The following is a 27,076-nucleotide window of genomic DNA, read 5'->3' as shown; positions in this document are numbered from 1 at the left end:
GCGAAGCATTTCGTTCTCGCGTGTGAGCGACGTAGGTTGCCTACCTCCTCTGCTGAGCTTGGTTCGCATGTCAATCACCAAATTGTTGGACACACACTTCGCCAACATGCGAGATAACTAATGAACAGGTGTTTTACAATTTTGGTTTCTCATTGAGCGGCGTCTTGCCGGCTATCTATTACAGCGGATATGGTATCACGCTGTTCCCCCACGATTCCCTGACTGATCTCATTCATCATAACAAGACGTGGCATTCGAAGCCGACTTCCTCCAAATTTTCTAGACACATAGGAACGGCCCATGTCAGGACCACAAGTACATACACATATGACAGTGAAAATAAATAGATAGCAAAGGCCCAATTCAGGCCAACTCCAAGAACCCTGTAGCAATGCTCCGAACCCAACGCCTTACCAAGTCCGGTATACCCGTTGATGCAAGCAAAACGCCAATCCGAGAAGTATCATAGGAAACTATAAATCCATGGTGAGGCGCTCCAGCCTAGCCATGGTAGCTTCTATGCTGGATGTTAGGCGTTGCACGCGTGCCAGGGCTCTCGAAGCGGTAGCATCCTCTTCCGAAGCACTGATGAGTTCGTAACGTGATGCTTTCTCGGATGGGATGGTGATCGTGGACATGTTATCAACGACGCTCTGAACGACGCTTGTAGTAGAGGTCTCATCATCGAAGATATCGCCATCGAGGTTGGCTACAGTCTTCACCAGATCCACGGCGGCAATGGGTGCCGCAGGGGCCTGAGCTTTGGCGTCCTCGAGGAGGACCGGTGCCTCCGGGAGAGTGATCTCGACCTTCTCGATGGACTCGGTGATTTCGCTCATGAGACCATGGTCCTTGCCCGACAGCAGAGCAGTATCAATCTCGGGCATCTCGGGGGTCTCGAGAACAGAGAAGACCTGAGGCTGGTAACTGTACATGTCGTTGGACTCAGCAATGTTGAGCATGGAGAAGTCCATAGTCTGCTCGGGAATCATGACCATCCCGATCTGCTGCTGTTGTGACTGGCGGGCGGCAGCGTACGGGTTGACATCCTTGGGGGCCTGGCGCTGTTCCTGCTGTCTCTGCTCCATCTGAGGGGCGGCCTGTTGCTGCTGAGGTGCGGCATTGGGGTTGGAACTGAGGTGGTCAAGAAAATTGGAGAACGATGGCGAAGACAGGAGCATGCGGGTGAGGTCGGAGAGACGCTTGTTCTCCTCCAGGAGAGCCCTGTTCTGTGTGCGCAATTCGCCGTTCTCAGTGACCTTGGAAGCAATCTCGCTCTCGAGCTGACCGATGTATTCTGTATGACAATTAGCAAGTTGTTCCCGCGAAGAGGACCAAGACGCTTACCCTTTCTCCTCGAGCGGAAGGCGCGAGCGGAGACCTTGTTGCGCAACTGACGGCGCTCCTTGCTGCTGAGCTTCTTTCCTTCCTCGCTGTTCAGTAATCTCTCGTCCTCGTCCATGTCCTCCTCATCCTTCTTTGGCCTAGGCATGTTGAGCAGAGGCGAGTCCAGAGAGTCGTCATGACCGGACTTGGCCCTCATCGAGTTCAGCAACTGGGTAATCTTCTGCTCAACCATAGGGTCGGAAGGCTGGACGCCCTTCTGCTTCATCTGCTGTCTCTGCTGCTGCTGTTGCTGGATGATCTGCTGTTGTTGTCTCTGCTGGGCCTGTGCCTTGGCGAGAGCCTGTTGCTGGTGCATGCCGGGGTACATCCTCCCGATGTTGCTCTGCACGGCGGGCGGCGACGGCAGGGTGTCGCGACCACCGATAGCATTGGGGTTGATGGTCTGCTCCGGGAAGAAGAAGGGCTCGGGTTGCGAGTCAAAGTCGAGGTCCATGTTTGGCGACGGCTGGGAGGGGCCGGCGTTGAAGTCGAAGACGTCCTCGTTCTGGCCCATGGACTGCATGTAGTCGAGGGTGTAGCCTGTGATCTGAGGGTTGCTCTGGTTGATGGCCATCGTCGTTGCCAAGGCTCCGGGGACGAACGGAGTCTGCTGCTTGTACTGGTCGTAGCGGTGGCTAGGGCCTTGCATGACTGGGCCAGACGGCATCGTCGTCGGCGTTGGTGCTGCGGACTGGCGGTTGAACTGGGGTTTGGAGCTGGAAGCGGGTGATACTGAGGACGACTGGTATGAGAGGCCGTCGTACTCGGAGAAGTCGAGCAGGTCGAGAGGGTCAACTACGCAACCGGCGGGTTGGGTATTCGCCGGACTACTCGACGACTGGGACTGGCTGGAAGCCGACATGTCTTTGTATGTGTGGTGGCGACCAACGGCGATGCCCTGATGCTCCTTGACGTGATGACGAGTGACTGCTGGGGTGTTCGCGGTGCTGAGAATAGTAACGGTATCTGATAGATTGGGGTGTCGTGTCGGAGGTTGGTTTCGATATATCAAGTTTGCACACGATGGAAATGGGGGAGACGGAGAGCGATGGGGGATTTGGCGGTTATGGATGCGGATGCCTGGGACCAAGTGGACTGGGTGTCCAGAAGTGGGCGGCACAGGGGCCGAGCATTGACTTGATGGACTTGGCCCTGTTCGGTAGGTCGACCGGGGGGGTCCATAGGTTGCGCCTCTGCTTGGCCTGACCGGGGGGGGAGGGACGCGTAAGCTCTCGAGACTGACCATGCTCCATCAGCCAGCGCCGTCGGCCGTCGGCCAATGGGCTGCCCTGCTGCCCGCCCGACTGGGCCAAGTCCGAGCCTACCAGAGCAGGGGACTTCGGGTGCCATGGTGCGAGCTGTGCTACCTGCGCGGGCGCCGGCGCAGCACAGCGAATGCTCGCCAGAAGAATAGTGATGCCTGCGGCCTGAGGCTTACGATGCTGCTCACAATCTGGGACTCTGGCGACCATGGGCATGCAGCCGCTGCCACGGTCTGTCTATCTGTCTGTCTGTCTGTCTGCCTGCGTACTCACGAGCATAGCATCATCATGCACAGTACGTAGCCAAAAGTAGGGTGAGAGAATGGTGGCTTCCCAGCGGCCAGGGGACAATGCCCTGCCTGCCCAGGGCCCGACGACAGAACACGATGAAACGCCGTCGATAAGTTAGCTAGCTACTGTACTGGTCAGATCACATCACCATGAGCCAATCTCGCTCTCTCTCGGCCTGGCTTGCCGGACAGGCAGCAGAATTCTTTACTATTTGCTGACAAGCTCTGTTCCCCTCCGTCTCTCCAGGAATAGGCTTCAGCTCTGGATATTGGAAAAAAAACGAGATACCACGACCTCCTTACCATGCGCATGAACGTAGTGAATACTATGGTACAGCACTTCTTGGGACTATCCCCAGTAGTGTGAATACCTGGGCCAGGTGGCCAACAGCGGATGGTCTGGGCGGTCCTGGCACGGTACCCGTTACGGTACGGGAGAAGGAACACAGGGCTATAATTTCCGCGTGATGCACTGCCCAGATGGTGCTGTGTACCTAGGCAATACAATAGACTCAGCTTCCATCATCCCTATCCCCGGACAATCCAAGCGGTTTTCTTCCCTGGTATACCAAAACAACAGTCGAGGTCTGGCTATGGCCTGTGGAAACCGTCCCACTGTTCACAAGAGTAGACCCATCATTTGTTTGGAGAAAAGTGCTTGTCTCGATTCCCTGAGCTCGGGAATGTGGGTGAGTTGGGACAGTGGGCGGCGACTGGGAGTTTGTACCATTGGCTCGTAGTTGGCCCTTTCTCCTGCAAGCCCTGACATTCCACAAACAGGGAGGACAAGCTTGACACGAGAGACACCTCAAACACTGCCACCACTCTAGTGGGCTTGGTCGTACCGCATTGGCCAATAAGGTACTCGCCCCAATGAGCCAGCGGCCATTTACGCCCACTTAGGCCGATGGCTCAGACCCAGACCGGCAGAAACTAACTGCTGTACGCCCTGAAGTGACCGGTGCCACGGCGTAGTTCGCCCGGTTGAGCCGATCGCTGTCCTTCAGCTCCGTCATCGTGGCTTGTCACTGTATGTTATCACCATCAATCCAGCATTAGGTAAGTATCCGAGAGCGATTGTTGTGGAGGACTCATTGTCCTCGGGTTTATCATCTCATGCGCTGCTCGACACATTTTGTGATTGCATCAGGCTGGTGGTTCATCATTAAAATCACACCAATCTAACAGCAGTTTGGGAGAGACACAATCGTACAGACCATCTCCTGTCATCTCTCCGCCCCCACTTCACTCCGGCATGTGTGGATCGGCGCCTCGGCCCCTACGAAACTCCGCTTTTCCTAAATTGGCCAACGGCTTTGGCGTGATTCTGGCGCCCTTCCAAACCTTCCAAGATGCCTGCCGACTTGCCGCGCCTGGGTTGACCTAACTCAAAGACAAGCCTCCACTAATAAAAGTCAAGCAATAGATACAGCAGGTATCCCGCAGGAATGGCCGAAGCTCGCCAGGGTACAAATGAAGCCATGGAGATCTGCGACAATAGACTGGAAAGTTATACCATCAAATTCACGTCGTCTTTACAAGACCCCAAGGCGCCTCGAGAGTATACGTAACCCGGCTGCCCGGTCACCATGTCCTTGGAAGAGTTGGGAGAGAGGTCATTGGTGGTCCGCGTCGTTGGATGGTCAAAAATAGCCAAGCAACCCAGTTGGGCGTGTTTCATCGACATCATCGCATGTCGACGTTCAAACATTGACTCGGTATATGCTAGGCTCAGATCACTTTAGCCCCCGAGCCCGTACCCATCGCCTGAACAACAGTTGAGACCCTATAGATGGGTCCTCTCGAGCCAATGTCAGAGCGTTTGGAAGTGACTGTAGATCGGCATTTCCCCGGCTAGTAGCTAAAAAGGTCTAGACGCTGGGGTTATTTTGGTTCCGATGTGGGAGACAGGTCCCGAGGAGTCTCGAGTTTCAAGTTCGCGGCGGTAACACTAGATAGGGACGCCGCCCACTTTCCCGTCGTGTCCAACTGCCCTATTCTGGAACGACAGATCCAGAATTCGTCTGGTTTCTCTTTGGGATCTACTCCTAGGGTCGCAGGCCGAGGCTTCTGGCTTAGTGCCTACTGTTTATAGACAGGGCGAGGGTGTTGTCATATGAGTATCGTGAGCATACTCGGGCATGAACGAGGCTCGTTCACCCCACTTCAGTGTGTGTTCCCCGACACCATACTCAGCAATGGTGTTCAGGGGTTATTACCGTTATGCAGGACGCCACATCAAGGGGGCTACGAATTCTCCCCAGCACAGTTTTCATTCGCGCCCCCAAATAATCAATAACCAAACCCACAAATTCTGGTCTGTGCAGGGGCTTAGAATCCCTTCCTCAGCTGGACAAGGACTCCAGAGGCTCAGCGGATTACCATACAAGTAATATGTACCTGCGGACTAAAAAGACAGATCAGGACTAGTATGTTTCTTGTAACATTGCCCAAAGACCTTGACCTACCCATAATACTATCAACTATGTATTATGGTATGCATGTAGCTGGACGTCCCTGTTGGCATACGCCAGCAGTCTATGGATATGGTTGCGTACTCGATTCACGATTCATGCAAGGCATACTACAAGCAAGAAGAGATGAAACAACCTGGAGATAGCCTTACTCGATTCTAAGTTCGTAATTGACCGAAAGACAGGACTTGTGATTTCATCATGGACTACTGTGGTAGATCTTCCCGTCCCTGCACTCCTGTCAACGCCTGTGGAGCTGGCGAGATGAGGCTAACACCCAGAGGCGCGAGTGGCCCAAAATGATCTTCCCAACTGCCGAGGTGGGCTTGTGGCTGTGTGTTGTGGCAATGGGCCAAGCATCTGCCGACCGAGACCAATGAACTTGGCTTCGAACCATCGTCGATTGATGGGCAACATCACCCGAACCTTGTGTGTGACGGCACCACGGAATATCGGCGTACAATGGGCACCGACATCAAGCCGTCGCAGCCGGAGTGTCTTTGTATATCACTGGCTGTATCGGTGATGTCAGATTTAAACTACCCAACGACTGAAGCTAAGTTCTAGCGCCACAGTCAGCTTGCCGTTTTAGGTAGTCATACCCTGCAATAGTACCACCTCTCTCCCCTGCGCTGATGGCAGACGCTCAGAGAACAGCTTAGGGTTTCTAGCAATACAAAGAAGTTGGTATTCTTATTTGGTCACGCCATTCGGCTTCCGTGGATGGAGTCAACTCTGTGTTGACTTTCGCTGCTTGCCAGTCGCCGATTCGTAACCTCCGTCCCGACGTATTAGAGCTAAATATCACATAACGAGCGCACCACTAGAGAGATAGTATCTGGCCTGAAAGCACCTTCACTCTACGGACATATGCGTATTCTGCAACATTCTTCCCTACAGTGATAGAAAGGCACATGGACTGCTTTCAAAACTCATTCGTCGGCGATATCAGAACTAGAATTAGTCGCCACAGTTTACTATCCTACCAGATGCAGCATCTATTGTGAACGGCTAGAAGTTAGCTATAAAAACTCGGTTTACCACTGCGTATATTATGAAAAATTTTGAAAGCCCTGCTACTGGGAATTGTGAAGCCTACTGGATTTGCTGCTATACTGCTCGCCTATAATTTCTTAGTTGTGTCGGCTTGGATCGAAATTAATTCCTGGAAGACCTTCGTTGTCGTATAAAGATTGATCATTGGAAACAGTGATCTTGATGGCAGCCACAGCGAACTCTCGCAGAAAATTTGATATACGGTGAAGATGTCACGCAATGTGATTCAGTGGCAGCAACTACCAGGGTGCAATTCTATAATGCACGCCAAGATCATTGTCCAAGTAAAACCCCGAGTCTTGTGCCGCTCTCCATGCCGCGCCACCATTTCGTCTCAAGTATTGACTACATGAACGGGTCCCGGAAGAGCTGTCTGGTCCAGAGAATCGGCACGGTCAACTCGCAACCCGCTGCCGGCTGACAAGTCTGCAGGTGTTTGGCCCCCAAGTTGAAAAGGCTTGTGAGACTTGGGACTTTACCCGAACAAAGTCAAAGAATACATTGCAGTAGAAGAAAATATAGGCGCTTCAGTGTTGGGCCTCCTGTGCTCGTTGGCTAACGTCGAGAAGCAGAGTGTATTGTTGAACTTATTGTCTTATGGGCTTCATACACCTTCCGGGAGACACTTGCTTTCTGAATGAAGGGGATAACACCATTTCTTCTCAGTCGCTGTTTTCGGTACTGACTGCTTAACAAAACTGTGAACCGAACCATGAACTCTAGCCACACCAAAAGCACATCACCTTTCAGCTGACAGCCTCGCTTATCTCTTCACAGTAATGTACAGAGAATTAGGTTACTATGAACAACAGGAACGATAGACCTGTAATGTGACTGGAGTGCGATTTCAGCAGAAACTTGGAAGTGTCATTTGGTACAAGGGTCGATTTGCGTTTTATGTCATAACAGATATTACGATCTTGTCACAATCCAGCTGCAATGTTACCCCAAAAGACCTAGGTCCAGGTCAAATCATGTATGGAAATGATTCTTTTGTAAAGGCTGACTGGATTCCTCATTTCAGTCGTCTCTCCACATGATTGTAGCGTTCAATACGCTCTTTATACCTTATGGGGGTGTTCACTGCATGTATTGGAACACCAATGTGGTCCAATTTGGACGCAATCTCTATCCATAACAAAGTCACACTCAAGCCTTGTATATTGTGTCTCCCTTAGGGACAGACGAAGTCCAGAAGGACCAGTATTACTTTTGAAACCCGGGTTAGACTATCGTATGGGTTTCGCCTAGGAAGATGGCACTTGATGGTTGATTTCCAACGGTGAAATAACTTGTAATAGATCTGTCTACGAATTGAAAAGGTCCGAGCCGAGGATCTCTACTCATAGCTGTGATGAAACTAGTGACAGTTATCAAGTTATGTTGTGACCGATCGTATTGGTTGTTCAGTTCGCGTTGCGCTTGCCCCAGGGCTTAAGCGATCTGATATGAACTGTTTACGTGTGGAGCGAAATTTGGTAGAAGCAACAAATATTAATGATGAGACTCGCAAATGTCTGCGGGTATAAGCTTTCATCTATGTTGACTTTGGCTTGGAGCTCGCTGTGATCAAAGACACGACGGGGATGAAGTCCAAAATCATCAACTGAGACATGCGAATAGGTGAACTTGAAAGTAGGATCATCGTAGGTACGAAGCATCAAAGTCCTTTCCGTGCATAAAGTTCACAATGCCTAGGAAAGCATGGTTGATCTTTGATGCAGGTAGCATGACCGCGCTTAGTAATGAAGTGGTCTAAGGTTCGAGAACCTTAGGCAAAGGAGGTACACTGGCATCAATCTGTATGGTCTTTTGTCGTATTTTCAAACCAAACCAATCTTATAAGGCTTTGGAGGTTCTATCAATAAGTGTGAGTGCACCACGCATCGTATTTCAATAGTCTCAACAAAGCCGCTTCATTATGCTTGGAGTAGACTTGCATTAAGAGAGACAAGTGGAAGCCGTTCAATCGTGACTATGTTTTTCATGTTGCACTTCAATGGTCCTTCGTTCTGACAGCCCAGTCTAAGGCAAGGGCTAAATATGTTCGATTCAGGCGGTTCTTTGTGATTCGAGAGCAGGATAATATCCATATGTATGTTGGTGGCTCTGTCTCTGCACAGGGATCATACGAAGGAGGCATGGCCTTAAGCGCAGTGCATGCATGTGTGGGGAGGGAACAACTGTTTACCGCACGATTTTCCCGCCCTGAATCTGCGGGACTGGAAACTCTCGAAACGGATGTCGCATGAAGGCCAAGTTCAATTGATAGAATGGCGGCTCATCTACGAGAAACCAAGCGCTCTTGGTTCAGAGGAATCAGGATGATATCAAACCAGGCCCTGGGGGGTTCCGTTTCATGGAGGAGACGGGGATACATCAATGCAACCAGCCAGGGCAGGACAGGAGCGAATGTGGTTCGATCGATACCATGATTGCATTTTGACGCCAGCGCTCCACGACACACTGAGATCGCGGTCAATCCTTTGCGATATCGAATATGAAAACGATTCCCAGAGCTAGGCATTTGTCTGCAACGTGTTCTAGATCCTCCATAATCCCTGGAAAGTCTAAAAAAGCACTGGTGCGGAATCAGGGAAATCCTTGGTTGCAGCCCGCAACGAAGCTAAGCAGTGGGGCGTTGGCCGGTCCGCGCGTGCATGAGTTCATGACCGCCTAGATTTGTTCCTCAGAGCTGCCGCCTCAAGCTCATGTGTGCCCATCTCCGTCACTCTGCCTCAAGCCAGCCAAAGAAGTCCTCGAACCTGGAGTTTCGAACCCTGGAGATGGCTTCAGGCTTTTCGGAAAACGGCCACATCTTCTCAGGTGGGGCAAACGGCACTAAGCGGAGAGCCCCGAGCCCCGGATTTTCTCCCACCAAGCGGCAGCGAATGGAAGACTCACCACCGCCGCCACCAAGCGTGCCCGTCGATCATCATGACCAGATGAGATACGGAAGTCAGATGCATGAGCTGAGAGCAGCCCATGCGGCAACCACCGTCAAGCTGGGCCTGATGAGCGACGTGGCAAAAGCGCATGAGCTGGCAGAGATGGAACTGAATGCATGCCCAGCGGAAAGCCGAGCTGAGACCATTGAGCGCCAGAGAATCCTCTTGAGCATCCGTTCTGCCTGGACAAAAGCCATCGACGAGATGGGCAACAGGTTCATGGAAGAATTGAGAGGCGATGCAGCTATGTTCCAAAATCCGTGGTATTTGAAATGGCTCAAGAGCAACCCGCCTCTTCTTGACTGGGGAGGGAGTGAGAGTCAGCTTGCCCAAACTCTCAGGCACCAGGGAAACCATCGGCAACCTTTCAACGGCGGGGGGGCCCATCATGCAGATGGGTAACCCGGCAGACGAGACGGCTCGTAACCGTTAGCACAAGTGGTCCTTTGAGAGCAATGATCACTTCATCGACAACACTCTGCTACATTAGGTAGAGATGCTCTGAGTAGAGGTAAGTTATCCCCATAGCCGGGATGCTCACGACTAATCATGATGTGTTATTTAGAAACGTGGCTGGCTTGCTTGGCGCAGAAGTGTCATAGGGCGTTTAACGGACGGAAAAGTCGCAGCTGTGGCTTGCACTAAAGACATCGACATACCCGACGCCTTCCTGCGTCGTCTTCAGTGGCTGGACTGAACTCCTGTCTGAGGTTCGAGCATGGAGCGGAGCGATTATCAACGATTAGGATAGGGCGTCGCCCATCCAACGCGTACACGGTGACACTGCGACCACGTGCATTACTTGCCACGTGAGCCCTGAATTCAGTTGATCTTCTTGGGACTGCCCATGAGACTATCCCCGAAGTGAAATTGGGGAATCAACCAGCCCAGGTGCAGGACGAGCAACTTTCTCAACCACTACTAGGTACGGCGAGCACCCAACTTCCGGCGTCAGACCTCTGCACCAAGACGCCAACAGCCGGGACATAATCCACCATCTGGTTGAGCTCCTGGATTCTAAAGCTATAGAATGGTGTCTTGCCAAGAAATGAGAAGACCGGGGAAGCAACAGACAGCTCCTTCGAGGTCTTGAAAGGTGGACTGCGCCTTGAGGTGGACCTAGAGTGACGTGGGTTTTTATCATGGCTAAAGTCATAGCCCTATGCGATCACTGTTCTCCCGATGATGGAAGTTGCTTTAGAGACGTGTAGCAACCTTGCAGGAGCTGGATAATGAGGATACGAATGGGTGGCATAGTTTACCATAAGTGTTGAACAGAATGGCTTGGCCTCGAGCCATATCTGCTAAGGTAGACTGGAGATGAAGTTAAGAAACTCTTCGGTGTATGATCTGCCCTTGCTAGCAAGTCCGCATGAAGGGTAACCCAGTCTTGTACAAATGTGCAGTACACGAAGTGTCTGTTCCTTTGCACGAACTTCAAGGGGGTTCGCCGGCGGACGGTGGCCGACTATTCCAGCCGGTGAAGGGTTAGGCATGTCTTGGGAAGGTCGCGTCTCAATTGCGAAAGCTCCCATATGGAGAGAGTTGGGCTAGCCCTCCGTTCCTTCTATCAGTTGTCACGCCATTTTCTCACACCCAATCCGCATTGACGCAAGAAAAACACCCCTTACTCAGGGCTACGGACCACAATCACTACCAACTAGAAAGCAACCAAAGGCCTGATAATGGATTGGCAACCCTCCCTCTTCTTCGCCTCCCCGCTCTCCATCCACTGACTCTCCACCTCCGCTCAAACCTCCCACCAAACCGCATGCGTTGACTCAATCACATCCTCAATATTATATTCCCTGCTCTTCCACAGTTTTTTAAGATGTAATGCAAGATCTTGACATCCTCATCCTTCCGCAACGGATGACACGACCGCATGGGCTCCAGGGCATTGTACGAGTATGGGAAAGGTCGCCGTTTATTGAGCCGGCAGGTCCTGGTCGAAGAAAAGCATGGTGGGGAGGGAGGGGCCCGTGTTCATTGTGTGTATCAGGCTGTCGAAATGTTCTGCGAAGGCTCGAGGATCACGGTGCCGCTGTTGAGTAGGTGGTGATTCTCGGGCAATTAGCCATCGATGATGGACGCGGGCTCGCCGGTTTGTTGATTTGCGGCGGTGAAGGCGCAGTTTTCGGGGATCCTGTGAAAGAGAGAGAGAAGAGATGTTAAGCTGGAACGACAGTCTGATAGTAAACAGACGAAAGCTTTTGCAAGTTTCTGCTCCTTCTCTTTCTTTCCCTTTCCATTGTTCCCCTACCTCGTTGACTGTTCCATAAAGGAAAGTACTACTTACCAATCCTTACTGTAATGCGGTGACTTGCGCGGATTGCAAGTACAAGCATGAGTACTAACAATCCCGCCCTTGGGAACCTGGATTTCCATCATGTCATCGATATTATGCAAGATAACCTGATCGCTATCCAGCAGAACCACCCTCTCATACTCGGTAAGCCCCCAGGGAGCCAACTTCCCCCAGGTCCCCTTATTGATTTCACCGTCGCGAGGCGCGGGCTAGATCTTGTCGACAGCTATGGCGGGCATTCCGGCAACCTCAAAGGCGTCCATGTACTGGGTGTCGGCCTCGACATCGCGCGTCGCCATGACTTTGAGCTGGTAGCGGCTGTTGGTCTTTCGCAAGCTGTGGTTGAGAACTAAGATTCCTCGAAATAGGCACGGTTGGTGAGGAGGGTTACCCATATTTTCTTGAGATTGAAGGGCTCTCCGGCCGCGTTCGTGCTGGGTGTTGTCATGGTAGGCTTAGTGACCTTTTGATTTCTGCCAAAAGCGGTGGTGCGTGTTGTTTTCGGGGAGATATAGCCGCTGTCAAAGTAACTATGGGGCCGGGATCGGCAAAAGGGGAGGGAATTGCGGTTAATGTACTTCTGAGTTGTCATGTCAAATGTCAGCCTTCAGTGCGGCTTTCTATACCAACACGGTAGGTCGTTTTCGATATTCCGTGGCACGAGCATTGCATGTAAACAAGCCATCGAGGGAGGTGGCGGAGTCCCAAACCACGGCCCTAGAAGGGTACAATGGATATACATATATAGCAAGATGCGTCGTACATCAAGTAGCCATTCATTTTTACAAGCACAATTACATTCAATTAATAGCTTAAACCCATACAAAACAGCCTTCTAACCGCTAGACTAGTACTTTGGTAAGTGACCGCGGCTTGACCACTTCTTAGACAGCGCCGTCGATAAAGGGTATGTGCTGCTGCGGGCATGTAATGTTGGACGGCGGAAGTGTGCCTTGAAGGTATGCTTGAACATGTTCAAAGTAACAGTCTGATGCCCGCTGATTGACGACTGTATGCTGCATTCGAGGAGAATAACCCACAGTGAGCTTCCTTTTTGGGATGATGTGTGATTGAGGATTAGATAACTTACACCAACAGCTTCTTGTAATAGAAGTATCGACCCGGGAAATCGAGAAGACATCTTACGCGCCCTGCGATGAGGGGAAATTGATTAGCGACATAGCTGAGAACGAGACATAGCCGAAACATACGATACCAGAGGCGTTATAGGATCGATAGTGTTACTCGCGAATAGGATCGGGAAGGACGTAGGCCTTTGTGGTCCATTTATTGGATCTACACGAGAAATAGACTTGTTAGGTTTTGTTTCCAATGCAGTTATATTTAATCACCTTTTCGTAAGATGAAGTTTGTAGAACGTTTGCAGAGAGAGAGAGAGAGAGACAGAGAGAGACAGAGAGGAAAACAGGGTTGCTTACCTTGGACCACCATGCTATCAGGCAATTGTGGTCGGAATGATCTACACAAGATAGTCTCCAGGAAGATAGGATAAATATCACCGATATACTTGCTCTTGGAAGTCGTATACTCGACGTAACTCCCGAATTCTTTAATGGTAGTAAGCCTGTTTCTCCGGTACGAATCGGTACACTGAATAACGAGACGGGCGTCGGACGTAATATCCTGCCCGACAAACTTGCCTCTTAGAGAAGACACGTTCCCATGCTCGAGCTGGTGTAGGATGTCGGCCATGTCTGGGAAGGACGCTAGTGGGGCGTAGGTGGCATTGATGAAAAGGGCCTTTAGGTCCGAATAGGTGACTAATTCCGGCAGGTTTCGACTTTGGACTCCGCTTAGCGCAACCGGATGGTTCTGAAGCTGATCGATGATGCAATCCATCCTGGCTGTAATGTCCGCTGGCGTGGGTCCCCAGAACGAACACGTCTCAGGTCCTGCAGAATGGCAGAAGCTTGAGAACATTTCCATGGTCTCGTCCATTTGATCGACGTTGTCCCTCCAGTCATTATCATAGTATTGTTCTGCGTCCAAGACACCATCGAGTATCATTCTCCCAACTCTGTCGGGAAACATGGAAGCGAAAGTGGTGCCAATGACGGTACCGTAACTGATTCCATAACACCATAGTCTGGCGTCTGATGGTGACTGACCCGCCAACTCGGCCTCTGCCTCTACAAATGTGAGTAAATCATGCGCGACCGCTGGCGTAGTCACATAATATCCATGGGGCGACTGATTTTCAGCAGCGTCGTTGCACCACTCTCCGTAGATAGAGCTTGAATAGTACTGCTCCTCAAGCGAGGTTGAAGAGATATTGGTAGCGCCTGTACGGTGCAGACGATTGAAAGTCAACCTTGCTTCTGTGCTCCCCGAGAAGCAGTCGAGACGCGGGCCGCTGTTATTGACACCGCGAGGGTCAAAGGAGATCACGTTGTACTGCTCTCCGAAGATTTGCCCTGTGGTGCTGCTTTGCCCAAGGAGCAGGTCGACGCCAGAAGCGCCCGGACCGCCTGCAAAGTGTCAGTCTGGTCACACGGAATTGAGGTTACTCCATGTCAGTGATATGCTCGAGATCTTACCGGGGACGAGTACAATACTTGGAGAGTTCACGGTGGCATTCTTGCCAGCCAGTTTAATGAAGGCGATTGACGTCGTACCAAGACTTCTGTTCGAATAATCTAAAGGAACTTCCAGTCTAGAGCATGTAAAGTTATCAAAACATGAAGTCCACGTAAGATTGGCCGAGGGTTCGATCTTCATGGCTAGTCAGAATGCTTCAAAACGGTTGAGAACGTGGTTTCGCAAAGTCCAAGACTCACATTGTCAAAACCATAAACCATGCGCGGATCATGCCAATTATCGGCTTTGCATCCCAAGCTCGTGAATAGAACGAGCGAATACACGAGTCGTTTCATTGTTATCTGGGTTTCTCATAGACTTTTCTGTTGTGTTGCTTGCAGGAAAGTGGCAACATAGGTTTGTGCTAATTGGTACACACTGATAGCAGCGAACTATTTATACCACTTGACTTGCCCAAGAAAACATTTGATCTGGGAGTCGCATTGTCTACTTCAACGCCATATCCCTGCTGCGCACTCTATCGTGGCACTCCGCTTGTACGAAATAGCCAATCAATGCCTATTTCAACACCACCGAGGTTCACAAGTCTATTTTCTTCTCTCCTCACCTTGTCTACATACCAGCTGGGTACGTAGGTAAGAACTCTCCTATCCTGACGTATGTGGTACGAACTGACCAATCAATATCTGTGTCTACGGTACCCCTGCTCCTTCTGTGCCGTGGGGCTCTGCTTTCTTGGCGCCCCGCTTGTACGAACCAACCAATCAGCATCTATTTCCATAAGCACTAGGTCTCGATCAGGATTTGTCCCTGGCCTATCTTTGGGGTATTCGGTCCCTCTTCAGGCTTTTGTTATTTCCTCGTCCGTCTTTTCAAATTGAAGAGTCCATTGTACATGATGTGAGAGATGATTTGCCTGCTGACAGGAACAGCTGAACAGACGATCCTCCCGAAATCTAATGATCACCTGATCTTATTTGCTTTTTGAAACTATTGCTCCGTTCAACTGGCGGCTTATGCGTCGTAGTCGCCGAAGAATTGTCTTCTGCTAGAAACGACACCTCCTGCAAATCTTAGCCAGCTAGCATTAACACGATGGACGGCATTAAGAACGAGAACACGAAGAAAGCCAGCCAAGATTGGCGCAGAAAGCCTCGCAACTTCGCTCCAAAGTCAAGGCTAGGCTGTAAGACTTGCAAGTGAGTCCGGAATCCGTTTATTGCTACGTTACGATCAAATGTGTTGGAAACCCAGAAACTGACACCCAGCCTTGGTGCGCTTCACAGAATCAGACGAATAAAATGCGATCTATCTCTGCCTTCATGCTTGAAATGCCAGTCCACAGGTCGCACCTGTGACGGCTATAGTGAAATGCCCCCGGCTTCTAAGACCGAGATCAATTCAAGCCATTATCACAACGAGAAGGTCAACAGAGCAGAGGATTGCCATAATTGCCACCTTCAAACCGCGATCATTGATTACCAGTCTAAACGATGGCACGCAAAAACCCATGGCCTGATTTCGCAGAATCTCAGACCCTTTATGTTGTTACCAGCGACAGCGTCAGACCAGACAGAGGCGATGTGTTTTTTCCAATATATTTCGATCAAGCATCTGAACGAATATCACCCCTGCGAGTCGTGGCGGAAGACTCTTATGTTCTTCTCCCAAACAGTACCATCAGTGCGGTATGCTGCCATTGCTCTGGGCTTGATCTACCGAAACTACCTGGAACGCAATTCTAGCGACCAATTGCACCAACGGCGACCCCTGCATAACTTGCCACCGGATAAGTCTCCCTTGTTTTACTATAATCGGTCCATTCAATCTCTTCTGAATCGAGAAATTGGTGACAGCACCGAAACAACAGCCATTACCCTCTTGGTCTGCTATCTCTTCACTTGCTTTGATCATCTGGCAGGCAATTACGTACAAGCAATGAAGCACCTACGTGGAGGCGTGGAGCTCTCACGAAAATTCGATAAGACTATACTGGACAACACATATGACAATGCAAACTCCTCAGAGGTTCGCGCGCTTATCTACCAGGTCACAAAACAGATCCACCGTCTCGATATGCAGGCTGTAGTCTTTCTGGTTGACTGGACTCCCGCCGGTATCCAAGAGACACTTTGGCCCCAACTGCCACCCTCCGACAGCGCCTTTCGGTCTCTTGACCAAGCCGCCGACTACCTCCAGATCATCGTCGCCCGGGTAATGAGACTGCACAACATGGAGCAGCAAATGTCCTCGGCGGAGAGGATTCAAACGTCACCTTCGTCGTTTAGGGCTACCGTTCTCCAGCAGTTGGAAACGTGGTCGAGTCTCTTCGGAAACGCGCTGCAACAAGGCAGGTCAGGTCCTAAGTCTTACCCACTCATATCACTGCTACGCCTACAATATACTATCGCATGGACGTTGCTCAGTGCTTACGGACCTGGGAGAGAAATGGAATATGACAACTTCCTGCCCCAATTCCAGCAATGCCTGGTCTTGGCGGACGATGTAGCGGCGGCGCATGAGCGGTATTCGGGGTCGTTAACGCCGACTTTCACGCCGGAGATCGGGATCATACCCGTGTTGTACATAATCGGGGTCAAATGCCGGCATCCTATGGTCCGACGCGAGGTCTTGAGTATCTTGCGACGGCAACCGATACGGGAGGCGGTTTGGGATAGCATTTCTGCTGCCAGGCTGGTTGACCGGGTAATCGAGATTGAAGAGGGCGGGTCTAGCAAGATGGAAATAGTAAAGAACATGGCACAGATTCCCGTGTGGCAGAGGATCGAAGCTATGTCTTGGGTACAGTCTGTGGCGAGGGTGGATATCAGCTATACGTTCTGCACGCGGGATGGAATGCATTACGAGTCTCTTATGATCTAACATCTACTTAAGCAAAGGATCTCCATCCAAGGAAACTTGGTATACGGGGATTGCAGGGTTACTTGATAGGTAGGTTGATTGGTTTAAAACTTCAATATAGTCTTGAGATGAATCGTAGCATCGAAAATCGTAGTACAGTGGCCAGGCTAAAGGCACCCGCATATCAGAATGGACCTCGTCTTGAGCTAGGGCAATCCATATACAGTCTTCCCAAGCATCATGGACAGCTTGGTCACCGTCTCAGACGAATTACGGTATATCATACCACCTTTAAACGCTGAATGCTTCTTGAATACCAAGATGACTACTAACATGCGTGCAGGCAAGAGCTGACCTAACAGAGGTCTCTGTATTAATGTCGTGCCGTCGGATACCATCTGCTTGTGGAAAAACTAGTTTCAAGCGATGAGAAACTGGCGCGAGTGACAATGCATGTAAGAACCAATATCAATGGGACTGGTCACTTGGGCATCGGGCATGTATCATGACCAGTTTCCTGGAAATCACAGGAACCCCAGAGAGAACGGCTGCAAATTAGCCGATACGGGTTGTCTCGCTTTCTGAGTTCCTGAATGCCTTGTTCTTAGTACCTGTATATCTATCATCTACTTCGTAATAATCAGATCTATTCGTCATAAATTTTGTCGTTACTGTAATCGTTTGTTAGTGTCTCTAAGCAATTCAACATCAGACGTGAATCACTTACAATGTTTCCGAGAACTTCTCTCTGCCTTCCGCCTCTCGGTTGACGAAGATGCTGACGCTCGTGCCGCCGCAGACGAACACTCCGAATCCGTCCTCGCCGATAGTAACTTCCCTGTCTGACCAGCCGAGAACATCTGTCCACACCTCACCAGCATGCATCTCTCCGACGTGCATCCGCTTCTCACCAGGACCTGCATTGCTGAGGACTACAGCGCATCCGAAACGCCTGTCCCAGGTGCCGTAGCGAACCCAGCCCAAGCACGTCGCATAGTCAAAGTAATCCGCCTGCTCTCCGTACGCGTACAGCTTCCGGGCAAGGGCAAGCTTTGGGAGGGCACCGCCGCACGAGGGTGGGAAGGGGTGTTCACCCTTGGGGTCGATACCATAGAGATCACCGTACCACAAACAGGGGTAGCCCTCGTTGCGGAGCAGAATGAGAGTATACGCCAATGGCTTGAACCAGCCCTCTATAGGGGCTTCGAGCGCCTGGTACGGTTGTGTGTCATGGTTCATAACCAGGGTAACAGCGTTGACGGGCATGACTGACACCAGAGTCTTGTCAAACACCTTTCTGAGATCGGCACCGTTGCCCTTGCTGATCTCGCTGAAGTTGTAGACCAGCGGTGCATCAAAGAGCGAGAACTTCTTGTTCATGCGGTCCAGGTAGCGGGTCATGTCGTCCAGGCTGTCTTTCCAGAACTCACCCACGAAGAACCAGCCCTGGCCATAGGTCTCATCCAACGTTGTGATGAACTGGCGGAGGAATTCTTCGCTGTAATGCTTGATAGCATCGAACCGAATGCCCTTCAGGGGAAGTTCCTTTGCCAGCCACTTGCCCCAGTTCAGAGTATCCTCTACAACCTCTGGGTGATCGTAGTCAATGTCTGAGCCCATCAAGAAGTCGCTACGTTCACGTGAGCATGGAACACCGATGATTTCGCATGGCCAAAACTTACTAGTTGCCCTTTTCACTGTCGACGTCACCATCATCTGCCCAGCCCTTCGTCTTGTCGCCCATGATCTTGAAGATGCCGGTCTTGTTGTTGGCGGCGTTATAGTCGACACCGCTGAAGTGATACCAATGCCACTTCATCTTGCTGTACTTGTCCTTGCGGCCTGGGAAGTTGAAGCCAACCCAAGCCTCGATCTCATATTGATCGCTGATGTTCTTGTTACGGTCCTCGGCATCAACTTCCACGGCTTGGCACTTCTCCTTGCGATCTGCAGCGAACTTGTGATTCAAGACGGCGTCGAAATACAGTCCAACGCCACTGCTCTTTGCCGTCTCAGCGAGCTTTAGAAGATCGTCTTTGCTTCCCCACTTGGTAGCGACGCCACCCTTCTGGTCGAACTCGCCCAAGTCGTACAGATCATAAATGTCGTACCCGTTCCCAGAGGTGGACGAGCCCTTGCATCTACACACACCTGGATGTCAGACAGTGGCGCTCTTATGGGGGCTGCTAAACATACGCTGGGGGGATCCAAATGTTGTCGACTCCCCACTGCTTGAGCTGCGGGACATGCTTCTCTAGGCGCACCCAATGTTTCTGATCTGCCGGCACATACCATTCAAAGCCTTGCAGCATGGTCATGTTCTCCGGGGTGGGTTTCTGTTCCTCTGCCATCCTGAATGACCTTGGGCTAAGCAAGCGAATTGAATGCGAGGAGCTACTGCTGGTGAAGAGAGGATTGAGCAGAGGGGGATTCACAGGGAGGCACGAGGTGGCTCTGCAATCATATTTCTACGACTACGACTACGACTGCGACTGATTACAGGGCCCTTTTCGGTTCAGCTTGCCCATACCCGTAGCCTTTGAACGTGCCTTGGAACGCGCACATGCAGGCCATTACGGATTGCGGCACTTATCGCAGCCTACTGCAGCTGAAGCGCCGCCCCCCATCGGCTGGTTGGACACGATGCTAGGATGGCCATACCAGCCTGGGCCGTCTGCGTGCATGGTGAATCAGCTGATACGCCAGGCATTATGGAGCTCATGCGTGCTTTTGGTGACAGACGGAGATCTAGACTCCCAGAGACTTAATCAGGGGCTAGCAATCTTTTCCCGTCTCCTGGCTGGATCGCAGCCGTAGGAGCAGACCGACGATGGGATGACGTCAGAGGGCAAGGCCGCTAACATCTGCACTAAATCCACAAGTACCTAAGCTGCAGGTCGGCTTCGGCGACCGGTAGCGTGTCACCTTCGCTAGGGTTCCACCAAGAACGTTGAGAGGTGCAGTAAGACGGTGAGCTGCGTGTAGACACGACCCTTCATCTCTGGGGGAATGAGACATGACTTCGCATTCCGAAACCTTTGGACAACGGAGACCTGCTATGCCAACTTATTCTCCTTGTTTTGCCGCGACGTTGCGGCAGTTGAAGCGCAGAGATGACGTCAAAACGCCCAAAAGCTGGCTATGTGGGTGCCAAGACAAACATGTTTGAGCAGCTTGAAGGCCAGTCAGAGGATAACAGCCGCCAACAGATATCGCATGCTGTGATCTACGTACTACCTCTACGACAGCAAACTAATTGAATCGCAGTCGTAGATTTCCCTCCCCCAGATGAATTGAAGCCGGGCCTCGCAGTGGATCCTCTGTTGAAGATAGGGGGGGCGTTGCCAGAGCCAAGCGGGTTGTTCCCCACGACCCACGGCGCCCGTAATTCCTGGCCCGGCAACCGCAAGTAAACAACCGCCCGGCAGCTCGCCAACCAGCGCCCACCGCTAGAAAGTCTCAAACCAGAGACGCAGCAAACCATATCGTGCCAGATCATTGACTGTGGAACACACCTCATTCATCGAATCAGAATTCAGGGCGGTTGCCAGAGCTCCCGGATCACAGCAACACCGATATAATCAACAAAGTTCCGCTGGCGACAGACCACAGCTTTCAATGCCCCGACGTAGACACAAACCCAATTTTGACTTTGATATTCACGTTGACACTTCTTGCTTGAGCGCACCGATGGACGACGACGTCAAGTCCCAGCATGGCGATGTTGAGGTTGCTGAAGGTGTCGCGGCAAATGCACCGGCTACCACTCACGAAGGAGAGCCACAAGTCGACGTACCCGAGACGACAGTCGAGGCCACAGAAGACGCGGATGACTCTGCCTTGGACACAAGCATCGCTTCCCAACAGCACGACGATGAGAACGAAGTTATAGACCCGGCCGAAGGCGGAGACGCCGCGGAGGACGCACCGATTGACGATGCCATTCACGATGTTGACAACGCGGACATGGACCAAGACCACTCACACCTTGAGGATTCAATTGTCGATGATGACGAAGCTAGTCATCATGGAGTCGATGTCCAAGCGGAAGAAGAGTCCGTTATGCCGAGCATAGAGAGCGAAATCGTAGACGACATGGGCGAGGAGACCTCGTCACGGAAGCCCTCACCTCGAAGAGCCTCCGCACGCACCGAGGCACTCATACAGGCTGCTGCTCGAGATATTGTGGCTCAAATGGAGACACACCGAAGCAGTCAAGAGCATGAGGACCATGGCGATGACTCAGTTATGAGTTACCAGACAGATGGCGACCAAGGCGATCACTCTGTGCTGAGCTCTCATACAGTTGCCTCTGACGGCGAGCAACACGATCAAAGTGAATTATCCGTGGAAGATCACAGTGAGCTTCACGAGGAGTCGCAGATACAGCATTCATTCCATGAGGAGTCAAGCTCTCCACAGCCAGCCGATGAAGCAGCGGACAGCAGCTCCCATCACGAAGGCACAGATGAGGATGTCTTTAGTGACAAGAGCCCCAGAAGCTCTTTGGGTTCTTACGATGGAGGGTCTGAGTCTGGCAAGGGCACCGCAGTACCTGACAATGTCACGGTAGCTACCCGAACGCCCCGCATCTCGGACATCTCTCAATATGACAGAGACGACGACTTCATTCCCACAGTACGGGGCACGCCTCGTCCTCCTTTCCGCACACCATCCGATGTCCACGCTATGCAGATGTCCTCGCCAGCCCCGTCAGTCTTTGGATCCGTGCTTGGCTCGCCTCGATCAAGCAAACGGACTTTCCCAACTGTGTCACGTCTTGGGAGCCCGGTTGCGTCTGCGCAATACTCGCCCAAGAACAGAACGCCATCTCGGTTCAAGGTCAAGGAGGCACCTCTTGTCCTTCTTCACGTTACGCTTGTGCCGCTCCGATGGATGTGGGGCGATGTGATTGATAGCCTGGACCCGTCAGAGATGAGTGATGAGGCAAAAACTCTTCGCGAATCGTGGAGGATGTTGCAAGACCGGATGGGCGACACAGTGCTCGAGAGGGGCATCCTTCTTGGCCATCCTCAGAACGACTATGAGATTCTCGAGGAGCGCCTCCTGGAAGCACTAGACTTGCCCATGCGCAGACGCGCTCGGATATTGGAATGCGGCCATTACCTCGGCCCGGCCAATGAGCATAGCGTTGGTGACGACTCTGAAGGAGAGGATGATTATGAAACTATCCATCCCGAGGCAAAGCGACATTGGTGCAACACCTGCAAGAGTGATATTCGGTATGATTCACTTGGCGCCGGCAGGATCTTCCGCGTCAAGGTCTATGCTAGCAACGGACTTATGAGGGCGGGTGCTTGGGCCGCGTGTTGGAAGGAGATGGAGCGAGTGGACGTCGAACTTGAGCCAGTCGTTGAGCCAGGCCTCCACGAGGAGTTGGCTCGCCTTGAAGCTGCTCTACAAGAGCGCGAGGCAGCACAGCATCAACAGCTGGATATCGCATCGGAGATAATGCAACAAGTCGAAGAGCAGCAAGATACGGCGTCGAGTGAGCAGCCTGATCTTATCCATGCACAACTCGAGATTTCGTCCACGCAACCAGAGCCTGCCACTGGACGCAGATCACTGGGCGAGGAGCGTCGACGACAGGATGAAGAGCGGTTGCGGGAGATTTACGGCACTACGCCAGAACTGCCAACAGAATACAGTTCTGAAGCACATCACTCACACCCTGATTCGTACATTCCGCCGCCTTCGCCTCGGTCCCCTTCAGAGGAGGCCTATGAGCGCAGAGAGAGCCGTCGCCGATCCTATCAGTCCGATTCACTATCGGAGCTGCTGCTTCAGTCTGTCAAGGTCCTCATGCAAGACCGCAAGAATATCGTAATCATCGCGCTGAGCATTTTCGTGCTTCTTATGGCTTTGCGCACCACACCCCAGCAACCTCGCGTTGATTCGACTGCCTTTGAGATAAAGATGGCACCACAGATCCAGCATTCGACTGTTCCCGAGCCAGTTCAGCTTGTGCAGGACTCGGCACCCATCGCAGAGCCTGTTGTAAGCTATGCCACGACTTCGCAGAGCTACGCATCGCAGCCAAGCTTTACACCCGAGAGTGTGGCCCCTAAGAGCATCGACAGCGCCCAGGATCCTTGCTCGACCCAAAGTGGGATCCTTGAGCCTCCTGCGAAAGCTATTGAGCCTGCAGTCTCGCGATCGGCTTCGCAGGAGATCAGCACCCAGAGAACTACTGTACGAGTTATGGAGACAGTCACTGAGACTGAGACCCTGAGAATTGAAACTGTCACCGAGACGGAGACGATGCGAGTCAAGGCTACTGTGACTATGACGGAGTCCTCGCAGGCTGCCAAGCCCACACTGCCCGCTCTTGAGCAGGCAGCCTACACCCCTGGGGTAGATGGTCCTCTTGAGTTGCCTTCGGGCGAGGCACGGATGGAACTCTAGCCAGCAGATTCGATCACCGGTTGGTATATTGGAAACAGTTGGTGGATGATATAAGCGCAATACGTCTATGACAAGACAACGTCAATGTTAATGAAGCATACGAGGAGCCATTATGTATTTTGCTTACAGCCAGCGTGTCGATGTCGATTGGATTGGAAAGTCAAGATTGAGATAGATGATACCAACGTAGCACGTCACTTGCAACCCCAATACATTACCTTACTCTACACTCTGCCCTTTAATTGATGACAATGCTGCTATTTGTGACTTTGGGCTAACTCCTATAGAAGGCGGGTTGAAGGAAACCGATAAACGCCCAAATATACGTATGGAAGGATACCTATTGTACAGATGAATGGACTAACATAGTCGGTCTACGTGTATTGCGCACTATATACAACTGTCTAGTGTGGTTGCATTCTACTCTAGCTTGCCTTCTTCAAAGCAACTCTCAGAGCCAAGGGTTCGATGCTGACGACCCGGCCATCATCACCGTACTCGAAGACAAACTGGTCCAGCGGCATGTCAGCGTACACCGCGGTGGTCTGGCTGACCCAAGACCCACAGCTAGTGCTGAACATCTTGTCCGTTTGGTCGGTCGCGTCGAGGTTCTCCACCACGGCCTTGAAGGCCCTCCGCATCGCCCCGCTGCTGTTGGACTCCAGCAGCGTGGGATAGAGCCGGATCATCGGGCTCGTGACGTTGTAGTTGAGCGTGTAGCGGACCGCGACCGGGATCATGTCCGTCCCGTTGCTAATCCACCGGTCGATCCCCAGCCCGGGCCGCGAGTAGTCGGTGCTCAGCACAATGGTGCTGTTCAGATCCGGGTCTGCGCTGGTGTAGGTCCCGGCATACGCTGCATCGGCTTGCTGCTGTGCCGTCGTCTCTAGTGCGGGCAGCAAGATGTTGCCGATCTGGTCGGCAATGTCCCAGTTGGCGTTCCCCGGCCACCGACCGGCCAGGAGCGCCACAATCCCCACGTCGTAGTCGGGTATCATAACCATCAGTGCCTGGTACTGATTGATGCTACCTGCCTTCCCATACGAGTCCACGACACGATTGGCGTCCGTCCCCGAGCCGAGCTGTATCCGCCGCACGCCCCACGGATATCCGATGCTTGCTTGGAAATCTGACGTCAAAGCTGCAGGCTGGAACCAGCGCCGGGTCTGAGATTTGGAGAGGAGCGTATAGCGGAATATCTCGCGTCCGAGTGTAGCCAGGTCATTCGCAGATGAGTACATATTGCCCGTGCTGAAGGTACACAGTGAGTGTCTTGAGCTTCTGGAACATACGTAGGGCTCGACACTTACGGGCTGGCATCTCCAAGCCAGAAGCCCCATCCCTGTTCATTCCCGTCTGGTACAATGCCTTGTGAATCGTCCTTTGGCTTTGCATAGAACGTGTGGTCTAAGCTCAAAGGGCTGATAACGTCATTGATGAGCATGTTCGAGAAGTTCTTTCCAGTCATCGCTTCTAGTGCGTATGCCAGGAGCTGGTAACCAAGGTTACTGTAGCCCGGGGTTGTGTGTGGACTCCATGAAGGTGGCACAATGCTCAAACCTTCGAAAAGTTCTACCCAGGCGGTCAGCTTTTGAAGTCGAGCAGTTGCACTTCTGTGGTTGTACTCACGCTCTCTTGTGCATAGGTAGTACTCGCCACAGACTGGTGTCTGCTCTAGCGGCGCTGGAGGAAAACCCTGCGACTGAAGCTCGGTTTGATTGTGCTCTTGAGTCAATTCCCCCAAGATTCCGTCTGCATGGAGATTAATATTTATTTGAGATCTGCGATGCTTTTAACCTACAGTCTCTTACGATTCCAGCCGTCTGACTTGCCAGTGCCCCAATCGTGATCTCATTCCAGTCTACATCCATTACAGGGTCATGCTTGGAGTCTTTCATAATTTGACCTAGCTCAGGAACGTACTCCGTGATTGGTGTATTCCAGTCTTTATCGCCAACCTCTACGAGGAAGGTTAATATGGTGAATATCTTTGTCAAGCTTCCAAGACGATAGATTGTATCTCCATTCACCACGCTGACGTACGACGTGTTGACATTGGGTGCCGTATGATAATGTTCCCAGACAGGCTGGTCTTGAGATGCTGAGAAGACTTGAATGGACCATGATGTCCCGTTAGGGTTGTTAGCCGGATTGGTATCGTACTTCTCGAAGGTCGACTGCAGCTCCTCTACTGCCTGTTTAATGGTGTCGGATGACGCTAAGTCCGTGGGTTTGGGAAACACAGGTCCCAAGAAAGGACAATTTGGGACTTCTCCATGGACCACCAGCACCTGGGGTACGAGAAGCGGGATTGCAAGCCAGCCTACGAGACGCATGGCTTCGTCGGATGGAGAGCTTCTGCTTCAAGGCTGATACTCAGGAACATACAGACGGAGCACACTACTCCTGCAAGGCTTCTTTACGTCGCTACTATATTACCAGTGCCTCATCTTGAAGATCATAAGATTTTACCGGCTCAGCAAATCCCTCAATGATTCAGCGAAGGAGTAAAGCCAAACCGGGATCTCGGGTCACATTGCAACGCTGGAGGTGTTATCATTTGCAGAAGGTGCACTGTGACGGTATAATTGTGATAGCTGGGTCCTTACATATTGATATCCAATACAATGAGGCTCATGTCAGTGCATAACCAGGCAAGACATGCTACTATACCTTGCTCTTCCATCTGTTTGGAGGGCCTGAGTTTGCAAGGTAATATAGCGGCTAAATCTCAAACTCGGAATGCTGCAATATTAGGCAACCAAACCCGGCTTCCCGTCTCAGCTGATAGATTAAAACCCACGCACTGCTACCGCCAAGCTTTGTCCTGCGTGCCGACTCATATGAGAGACCCGCGCATCTCTTCAATCAATGCTAGATGAGGTGCCCAACACCAGATAAGGTTTCCAGTGCTTCTTGTTCTTCCCAATGCGTAAGTCGCACAAGTCTTGGCTTGAGGCCCCCACACTACTCACGACTCTCGTTGGATGAGCCAGCAAAGTGAGATCGTCAGGCACTGGCCAATGAGCTGTTGGGATTCTCAATAAGGCTGTTTCAGAATCGAACAACCACCACACAATCAGGTGCCGAAGAATGCTTGCGGTACAGCATGATCAATTCATGCGACAACCCTCCTTCTTCATCCGGACATTTGAGGTCTCAACCAGCGAAACCCCCCGAAAGAGTTGGACCGTTACCCGTCGGAGACATCAGCCCAGATGCCTTCTCACGATGGCAACATGATCGTGTGCTTTGTTGCAATTGCAAACTCAACCTAAATACACCCATTCAACACACGACTTTCCCCCCTCTCTTGCTTAGCGAGGTTCTGCCGTGGTTCACGATGGCTATGGCTGACCCAAGAAGTTCCGTGCTCTCTTTAAATAGACTGGGTCTTATATACTCTTCAGGAGATTGCAAATTTTGAAATGGAGAATTTCATAGAAATGACATGAAATATTGAGTCTAATTGCTGTTTACTGTCTATTATTTGGAATATATTTAA

The 27,076-nt window shown here is 51.6% G+C and overlaps 7 protein-coding genes across 7 annotated transcripts; 3 read left to right on the top strand and 4 right to left on the bottom strand.

The window, feature by feature from the left end:
• Positions 1 to 473: 473 nt before the first annotated feature.
• On the bottom strand, positions 474 to 2,858 carry JN550_006006 (uncharacterized protein; the record flags this gene model as incomplete). The annotated part of the gene is made up of 3 exons (XM_049317697.1): positions 474 to 1,297; positions 1,348 to 2,352; positions 2,630 to 2,858. 3 exons carry the CDS (start codon positions 2,856 to 2,858, stop codon positions 474 to 476), a joined length of 2,058 nt encoding a protein of 685 aa, XP_049171892.1.
• Positions 2,859 to 9,179: 6,321 nt separating this feature from the next.
• JN550_006005 (uncharacterized protein) lies at positions 9,180 to 9,818 on the top strand (the record flags this gene model as incomplete). Its single annotated transcript, XM_049317696.1, has 1 exon — positions 9,180 to 9,818. The coding sequence occupies one exon, from the start codon at positions 9,180 to 9,182 to the stop codon at positions 9,816 to 9,818; it is 639 nt and encodes a 212-aa protein (XP_049171891.1).
• Positions 9,819 to 11,933: 2,115 nt separating this feature from the next.
• On the bottom strand, positions 11,934 to 14,618 carry JN550_006004 (uncharacterized protein; the record flags this gene model as incomplete). Its single annotated transcript, XM_049317695.1, has 7 exons — positions 11,934 to 12,050; positions 12,116 to 12,304; positions 12,351 to 12,441; positions 12,815 to 12,875; positions 13,164 to 14,213; positions 14,283 to 14,457; positions 14,523 to 14,618. 7 exons carry the CDS (start codon positions 14,616 to 14,618, stop codon positions 11,934 to 11,936), a joined length of 1,779 nt encoding a protein of 592 aa, XP_049171890.1.
• A 1,321-nt stretch (positions 14,619 to 15,939) lies between these two features.
• JN550_006003 (uncharacterized protein) lies at positions 15,940 to 17,166 on the top strand (the record flags this gene model as incomplete). The annotated part of the gene is made up of 1 exon (XM_049317694.1): positions 15,940 to 17,166. One exon carries the CDS (start codon positions 15,940 to 15,942, stop codon positions 17,164 to 17,166), a length of 1,227 nt encoding a protein of 408 aa, XP_049171889.1.
• A 625-nt stretch (positions 17,167 to 17,791) lies between these two features.
• On the bottom strand, positions 17,792 to 19,496 carry JN550_006002 (uncharacterized protein; the record flags this gene model as incomplete). Its single annotated transcript, XM_049317693.1, has 4 exons — positions 17,792 to 17,816; positions 17,873 to 18,775; positions 18,828 to 19,286; positions 19,342 to 19,496. The coding sequence occupies 4 exons, from the start codon at positions 19,494 to 19,496 to the stop codon at positions 17,792 to 17,794; spliced, it is 1,542 nt and encodes a 513-aa protein (XP_049171888.1).
• A 1,339-nt stretch (positions 19,497 to 20,835) lies between these two features.
• On the top strand, positions 20,836 to 23,571 carry JN550_006001 (uncharacterized protein; the record flags this gene model as incomplete). The annotated part of the gene is made up of 1 exon (XM_049317692.1): positions 20,836 to 23,571. The coding sequence occupies one exon, from the start codon at positions 20,836 to 20,838 to the stop codon at positions 23,569 to 23,571; it is 2,736 nt and encodes a 911-aa protein (XP_049171887.1).
• A 425-nt stretch (positions 23,572 to 23,996) lies between these two features.
• JN550_006000 (uncharacterized protein) lies at positions 23,997 to 25,907 on the bottom strand (the record flags this gene model as incomplete). Its single annotated transcript, XM_049317691.1, has 4 exons — positions 23,997 to 24,822; positions 24,882 to 25,143; positions 25,201 to 25,323; positions 25,373 to 25,907. The coding sequence occupies 4 exons, from the start codon at positions 25,905 to 25,907 to the stop codon at positions 23,997 to 23,999; spliced, it is 1,746 nt and encodes a 581-aa protein (XP_049171886.1).
• Between the last annotated feature and the right edge of the window lie 1,169 nt (positions 25,908 to 27,076).

The sequence above is a fragment of the Neoarthrinium moseri genome, assembly GCF_022829205.1.
Source record: "Neoarthrinium moseri strain CBS 164.80 chromosome Unknown scaffold20_Wmoseri_CBS_16480, whole genome shotgun sequence".
Taxonomy (NCBI): domain Eukaryota; kingdom Fungi; phylum Ascomycota; class Sordariomycetes; order Amphisphaeriales; family Apiosporaceae; genus Neoarthrinium; species Neoarthrinium moseri.
This window is presented reverse-complemented; position numbering and strand designations above follow the sequence as displayed.